At 38.4% G+C, this 8174-nt stretch overlaps 1 protein-coding gene across 1 annotated transcript; it reads left to right on the top strand.

The window, feature by feature from the left end:
* The first annotated feature begins 381 nt into the window (after positions 1 to 381).
* Positions 382 to 7508, top strand: LOC110462747 (2,3-bisphosphoglycerate-dependent phosphoglycerate mutase-like). Its single transcript, XM_021516882.1, has 7 exons — positions 382 to 513; positions 907 to 1132; positions 1858 to 2049; positions 2446 to 2535; positions 4442 to 4540; positions 4926 to 5037; positions 7138 to 7508. The coding sequence occupies exons 2-7, from the start codon at positions 968 to 970 to the stop codon at positions 7200 to 7202; spliced, it is 723 nt and encodes a 240-aa protein (XP_021372557.1). The 5' UTR covers positions 382 to 513; positions 907 to 967; the 3' UTR covers positions 7203 to 7508.
* The last annotated feature ends 666 nt before the right edge of the window (positions 7509 to 8174 follow it).

Raw genomic sequence — 8174 nt, 5'->3', positions numbered from 1 at the left:
CTTTATTTATATTTTATATACGCATTAAACGATATTATGATTATATATTGTAACCTCTCCAGTGTCAGCCGTTTTTAAGAATTGAAAAATAAATCATCTTCACAAGCTAGGATGACTTGATATGTGTTTTTATTTAAGTTTAACTACTCAAATATGTGTCTTTCTGCACCAATTACAAATATCTCCATTGATAACGCTAATATGATATTTCTACCTGACAATTGGAAAAGAATAGGAAAATGTCATTCTTTTCATCAAAGTTTGTTTAATAATTCCAGTGACTGCATGCAAGGGGTAAGATATTTTGTTGTTGTTCGTCCCAGTCGCTGGAATTACAGTATAAAGGGAGACAATCCACATAATTGCTATATAATTATCTCCCTTTAAATGTATTGGGATTGTGTGCACGCTTCCATTGTTTACATTACGCAAACGTGTTTGGAGTTGTGATCAATGTACTTGTGTGTATATCATCAGCGGCCACACACATGTAAACAACCGATGGATTGAAAAGTAAGATATATACAGTTAATTCTGCCGTTCACGTTTCAGAAATCAAACTCGCATTTGTTTCACACGGAAATGTTTATAATGTGGCTGATAAAAGGGAGGCAACTCAAGGAAGAGCTTTTGTAAGGGAGCACACTACTATACAAAATCAGAGACGTATATGTAACGTCTCTGATAATATGATCCATTTGCACATGATCATATGATCCATTTGCACATTTTGAACATGTTTTGTTAATTTTTTAATGCATTCTATTTAAGTAATTGAGGTAATTGTGCCTTATATGATTATGTCCGGAAGGGCTTATGGTGATATGTTTAAAACTAGTTGTTTGTATACTATAAACACCAAATTTATCTAACCCTCCGTATACCGATACCTGTTTACTCTGACAGATTGTACCACTGGATATCGTTACCTGTGTACATTGACCACATTCTATACAACGAAGGATTGATGGCCGACATTTCTGATCAGTGTCCAGTTGCTACTCATCCTCGGTATACGCTGGTGCTTGTACGACACGGAGAAAGCGAATATAACAGGGAAAACAGGGTAACCGGCTGGGCTGATGCCGACCTGACAGATCGGGGGGCTGAGCAGGCCAGGTGTGTCGGACAGGTGAAAATTCATTCCTTACACAACATAAAACATTAATGACCAAACAAATACAATGACTACCTGATTTTTAAAATAATAATTAACAAATAGACATTTCTTGTTCAAAATAATTTGAATTCGGGGATTTCCGCCATGATATGGTTATGTTCTGTGAAATCAAATTCAAAATATAACTGGCTAAAAACCGTCTTTAATTTGGAAGATATTTTTTTTTCATTTTATACATTGATACATTGGGTGCCAAATTAAGACGTCTCGATTATTCTGTATCAATGCAAAAAATCGCATGGCTCTTGTACAGTCAGCATACAACCCACTGAATACATGATAATTCTATTTGTATGGCCTTTTGAAACGCAATGAGATTGTATTTCCTTTTTTTTATATTTAATCTTACAATTTTCAATTCATAATAATTAGAAAAAATGTCATTTGATAAGTTAAACTTAACGAAAAACAGCGACAACTTGCCTTTAACTGTGTGTAAATTAAATGAATATTCGAAAGGCGTGTCAACTCGGTTGACTCTCATCGGGAAACTGAAATAACGCAAAAGAAATCTCTCGAAATGAAAAGTGAACCAAATTTTGTGACTTAGTATTCCAGTGAAAAAGAATCGTTTTACAGAGGGCCGTTTAGATTTTGAAGAATGGTCCTATTTGTTGCAATTACAGTTACCCTTTTGTGGATTATATTTTTCAATAAAGTTGATTATATTTACACAGATACTCAAGAAAAATGGCCTCATGTTTGACCTGGCGTTTACAAGCTTCCTGAAGAGGGCGATCAAGACTCTTTATTGGATACAGGACGAATTGGACCTACATTGGATCCCGGTCCACAAACACTGGCGGGTCAACGAACGCCACCAGGGGGCGTACGAGGGAAACGAAATGAACAGCACCAACAAACACAAAGTGATAAAGAACGGAAAACTTATAAGGGCTTTTGTCCGATAGAATATTAAAACATAATTCATATAAGTTTTAACCAAACTACTGAGTACTGGTAATCATTGCATTCACATAATGTCAAAATAACTGGTACCTGTCTTATTAACTATCCTCTTCTGAGGTTTAAGTCACGTTCAAAATCTCTTTTTGCAGAACTTTGTTTTACAAGTTTTCAATTTGGCGGCCATTTTGAAAATATGAATTTCTTACCCTCCACTTTATATGGTTGGGTTTAGTTTATAATGGGAATTAATGGCGACACTCTCTAATTGTTAGGTCTCTGCTATAACAGTTGTAGTAAAAACTGTTGTCTATTAAGATGGCGGTGATACAAAAAAAATATCGCTCTTTTCGATCCAGAAAGAGGCCTGGACGTTTGAATATTGTCCACCAGAGTTGGAGGAGTCGGACGACAGATGGCGGAGACTGGTGGACGATCCCAAATACAAGGTATCCTGCTGTCCATACTTCATCAAAACCCCTTAGTGTAACAAAAAACATGAGATAAACAAATCCCTTGGTGTAACAAATAAACTGATTGTAACAACAAATTGAGATAACTTTGCGTAACAAAAACCCGAGATAAAAAAAATTGTGTAACGGAAATAACTTCTGAGATAAACAAAACCCTTGGTGTAACAAATAAACTGAGTGTTACAACCAATTGTGCTACAAATTTTAAGGATAAAGAAATATCTAGTCTCAAAAGAAACATTGTAAGCGCTGTACATTACAATGTATATACGACAAAGCAGGGACAGTATATAGAGCCACCAGTTCGAGGATGGTACAGGATGATGCAGTGCCACCAGTAACAAGGATGGTGCAGTGCCACCAGTAACAAGGATGGTACAGTGCCACCAGTAACAAGGATGGTGCAGTGCCCCCAGGAACAAGGATGGTGCAGAGCCATCAGAAACAAGGATGGTGCAGTGCCATCAGTGACAAGAATGGTGCAGTGCCACCAATAACAAGGATGGTGCAGTGCCCCCAGTAACGAGGATGGTCAGGTCCCCCAAGTTCGAGGATGGTGCAGTGCCACCCGTAACAAGGATGGTGCAGAGCCATCAGAAACAAGGATGGTGCAGTGCCATCAGTTACGAGGATGGCGCAGTGCCACCAGTAACAAGGTTGGTGCAGTGCCACCAGTAACAAAGATGATGCAGTGCCACCAGTAACGAGGATGGTACAGTGCCACCAGTTCGAGGATGGTGCAGTGCCACCAGTAACAAGGATGGTGCAGAGCCATCAGTAACAAGGATGGTGCAGAGCCACCAGTAACAAGGATGGTGCAGTGCCACCACCCACAAGGATGGTGCAGAGCCATCAGTAACAAGGATGGTGCAGAGCCACCAGTAACAAGGATGATGCAGTGCCACCAGTAACAAGAATGGTGCAGTGCCACCGGTAACAAGGATGGTGCAGTGCCACCAGTAACAAGGATGATGCAGTGCCACCAGTAACAAGAATGGTGCAGTGCCACCGGTAACAAGGATGGTGCAGTGCCACCAGTAACAAAGATGATGCAGTGCCACCAGTAACGAGGATGGTACAGGGCCACCAGTTCGAGGATGGTGCAGTGCCACCAGTACCAAGGATGGTGCAGTGCCACCAGTAACAAGGATGGTACAGTGCCACCAGTAACAAGGATGGTGCAGGGCCACCAGTAACAAGGATGGTGCAGTGCCACCACCCACAAGGATGGTGCAGAGCCATCAGTAACAAGGATGGTGCAGAGCCACCAGTAACAAGGATGGTGCAGAGTCACCAGTAACAAGGATGGTGCAGTGCCACCAGTTACGAGGATGGTGCAGTGCCACCAGTAACGAGGATGGTGCAGTGCCACCAGTAACAAGGATGGCGCAGTGCCACCAGTAACAAGGATGATGCAGTGCCACCAGTAACGAGGATGGTACAGTGCCACCAGTAACAAGGATGGTGCAGTGCCACCAGTAACAAGGATGTGTCAATCATCAAATGGTGTGTGCTATAGGTCAATCGGTTGATTGGTTGGTGAGATACCACTAGCACATACAGCTCCAATTGAAGTTGAGATGTTAACTTCAAGGCCACCATGATATTTAACACAAGATTCTCTTCCCAATCCTTTAACTGAATTCAAGGGAACATCAAATTTGTTTTGCAGAACATGTGTGGCACATTGAAAAGTGTCACAAAAAATTGTAGTGTTGGGATTGTTATACTTTGGGTTCAAATGTCAAATATGTAGACGTTCGGAACATGGCGTTCGGGTGGCAACATTCGATTTTGTTATTCACCCTTTACCACTTTGTTAAACTTTATACATTTTGCGACAATATATAATATATAACAGCTGTTTCGTTTACTGTTTCAGATGCTGTCCCCGAGTGTTTTACCTAAGGCTGAATCGTCCAAAATGGCGCTAGAGAGATTCCTCCACTACTGGCATAGTAACATTGTACCGGAAATTAAGGCGAGTAGGGTTTGAAACGAGCTCCGTCAGACTTGTACATTTGGATAGATTTTAATCGTTAATATCTTTATCACGTATCGATGCAGTGACGTCGTACTTATTGCGGATGTCGCGAGTTTAAGCGTGGATTCATAAATGCTTTAGTAATAATCAAAATAAGTCATAGAAGGATGGCTAAGTGACCAAATATTAGCACTTACAGCACTTTGAATTCTTAATAGTTAATAATGACATTAAACATCGACCCTTTTGATGAATACTTTAGATTATTATATTCAGCAACTGTTAACCTTCCATTCATATAAGTCCCAACTCTTTGAGGTCAAACATTTAAAGATAGTGACAAAAAGGTGTAATTTTAATATTTCGTATTTTGACAATGCAGGCTGGAAAGAAGGTTATTATTGTTGCTCACTCGAACACTATGAAGAATTTCCACAAATTCCTCCGTAAATTGAAGGAACAAGATGTCAGTGATTTGAGGAAGATTGAACAAGGTAAGAACACACACCAATCTATCTTCCCGTTTATGGAAAGTGTCCACGGTTCTGATTGACCAATCTCTATCCGTAGTTGTCATTCTTTACACTGACATAAACCTCTGCCAATGGCTTAAGTCAGAAATCTTCACAAAGCTAGAACCGGCGTTTTTCAATAATGTTTTGCCCAGAATTGTCCTCGATGTAGTTATAAAACATGAGTAATTATTTTCTTGACGAAATATATACTTTTTTTTAAAAAAAAAACCTGTTAATTAATATAGACGTGGGCCAGAGTAAGGAAGACAACTCTGGAAGGTGATTAAAATACACGCATGTAAAAATGAAACGATTTAATTTAGAGTCAAATAGAGATTTTACACCGTTTCTCAAGCCTGCCAAGCTAGATTCAGTTCAACTTTTGTTTTCTTAATTTATCCTGCTTGTTTAGTTTAGTGGACCTTCATTTTCCTAGGTTTGTCCAGTTAAGTCAATTTCTCCGGTAGTCAGTATTAAGTTTAGTTGAACTTCTTTATGTCGAACTTGTTGTTACAAACATAAACATGACATGATTTAGTGTAAAACAAAAATACATTGAAATACACTTAGATTGGACACACGTTTATTTCAATATGTACAGACAATCGAGAAATACAGGTATTTCAGATATACAGACATTCGAGATATACAAGAATTCGAGATAAACATGTAGTAGACATTTACATTAATTCAATAATACATGTATTCGAGATATACAGTTATGTGTATACATAGATTCGTGATATACAAGTTCAAGTATTAGAGATAGATATGTATTTTTAGCTCACCTGGCCCTTCGGGCCAGGTGAGCTTATGCCATACTGCGGCGTCCGTTGTCCGTCGTCGTCCGTAGTCCGTCGTCCGTCCGTCAACTTTTTCTTTTGAACGACTTCTTCTGAAGAACTGTAGGACCTAGGGTCATGATATTTGGTCAGTAGGTACCTGGGATGGAGTGCTATAAAGTTTCCTCATTAAAATGACCTTGACCTACTATCAAGGTCACAGAGTTTAAATATGTTAAAAAATTCAAACAACAATATCCTAAGAACCGTTTGAACTAGAGTCATGATACTTGGGTATGTTATGTAGACCAGCAGTGCGAATATTTTTCTCAATTACAGTAATGAGGTCAAAGGTCAACTTTAAGTGCTAGTTTGGGGTCAAATGTCAACTTTGGTTAAAAGCTTTAACAGTCTTCTTCTCAAGTTCCATAAGGCCCAGGGTCATGATATTTGGCCAGTAAGTACCTGGGATGTGGTGCTATAAAATTTCCTCATTAAAAAGACCTAGACCTGCTTTGAAGGTCACAGGGGTCAAATATGTTAAAAATTTCAAACAACAATATCCTAAGAACCATTTGAACTAGAGTCATGATACTTGGGTATGTTATGAAGACCAGCAGTTCGAATATTTTTCTCGGTTACAGTTATGAGGTCAAAGGTCAACTATAAATGCTAGTCGGGGTCAAATGTCAACTTTTGTTAAAAGCTTTAACAATCGCCTTCTCAAGTTCCATTAGGCCCAGGGTCATGATATTTAGCCAGTAGGTACCTGGGATGGAGTGCTATAAAGTTTCCTCGTTAAAATGACCTTGACCTACTTTCAAGGTCACAGGGGTCAAATATGTTAAAAACTTCAAACAACAATATCCTAAGAACTATTTGGACTAGTCATGATACTTATGTAGACCAGCTGTGTGAATTGTTTTCTTTATTACAGTAATGAGGGCAAAGGTCAACTTTAAGTGCAAATCGGGATTCAAATGTCAACTTTGGTTAAAAGCTTTGAAATTTAAATGTTAAGTTTCAAACAACAATATCTTCAGAACCGTCAGAACCGTTTAAGAGATGTTAAAATGTCTTGTGTTCTAGTTACCAAATGGTCTTAAGTTACCTATCTGTCAGTTGCATGTAACAAAAGAAACAGGTGAGCCATACAGGCCCTCTGGGCCTCTTGTTTATTCGTAGATTCGAGTTATACAAATATTCGAGATATAAAGTGGTTCGAGATATACATAAGAACAAAGTCTGACTACATTTTATTGCAAGTCATTGATTCGAAAACTATTTCATATTTCAGGCAAACCTCTGCTTTACGAACTGGACCACAATTTCGACACTATAGGATGGAGATATCTAGAATAAAAAAATCGCCTTATCGACAGTCTAAATGTCAATACGTTACAGGAAGGAAGGAAGGAATGAAACTCCTTGAGATATGATAGACCATTCCGTAAATTGGAGTCACTTAAAGAATAAAAACGAACGAATAAAATGTTATTTCCTCCATCACCAAAACCTGGCTCGTCCTTAAAGGGGCTATTTAGTCAAGTGACAGCGTGAATAAAGCGAGAAGTTACCTTCTCTGTCGACTGGAAAGACATTTTTGTTAGCTAGAAATTCCCCGACAGCTGCCGCTAAAACGTATGGCTATACAGTTAAGGATTTCTCCATAACTGATTAAAAACACAAAAAAAGCATTGTCTCTTGTCAATTTCTCGACATGAATTGTTCATAGGGAGTATCAAACTATAGAATCAAGAAGAATTTTGTGACAACGTTATAAAAAAACCACTTGCTTCACTAAATTGTCCCTAGCGCAGTTAAGTGTTGGTGTTAAATAGCCACACTAATCTTACTACGGAACAGAGTCAAAGTTTGGGTTGTTTAGGTTAGGAGGTTACAAGTACTAAATATAACACGATCACCCCTGTATGTTATGAGAAATGCCAGGTTGAGACCTGTGAACCGAAACCTCTTACAAATGATCTTAAAGTTCTCTGGTTCAAATACAATTTTCACTTAAGTTGGACTCCCTGAACAAATGTTCCATATGCCCATGAAACTGGCATGATTAACAACAGAACATTGCCAGTGCGTATGAATCTGTGCCTAATTTCACACCATTTAGCCGGTATCGATCCGCCCAAACAATAGAACGATTTTGTTGAAATAAGCAATGTTTAAAATTTATGGCAAAGGAAATGTTTTATATAGAACTCCATGTATTTATATAGAACTCCATGTATTTATTTAGAACTCCATGTATTTATTTAGAACTCCATGTATTTATTTAGAACTCCATGTATTTATTTAGAACTCCATGTATTTATTATT

This window comes from Mizuhopecten yessoensis, unplaced genomic scaffold (genome assembly GCF_002113885.1).
Source record: "Mizuhopecten yessoensis strain PY_sf001 unplaced genomic scaffold, ASM211388v2 scaffold10829, whole genome shotgun sequence".
Lineage (NCBI taxonomy): Eukaryota > Metazoa > Mollusca > Bivalvia > Pectinida > Pectinidae > Mizuhopecten > Mizuhopecten yessoensis.
Note: the sequence above shows the minus strand (reverse complement) of the source record. Positions and strands in the feature narration are given on the sequence as shown.

Bases quoted from the DNA above. Each gene is read 5' to 3' on its own strand.
- LOC110462747 (XM_021516882.1), top strand. From the start codon at position 968: ATGGCCGACATTTCTGATCAGTGTCCAGTTGCTACTCATCCTCGGTAT. The intron at 1,133-1,857 runs GTGAAAATTCAT...ATATTTACACAG, and splicing joins AGGCCAGGTGTGTCGGACAG to ATACTCAAGAAAAATGGCCT. The intron at 5,038-7,137 runs GTAAGAACACAC...TTCATATTTCAG, and splicing joins TTTGAGGAAGATTGAACAAG to GCAAACCTCTGCTTTACGAA.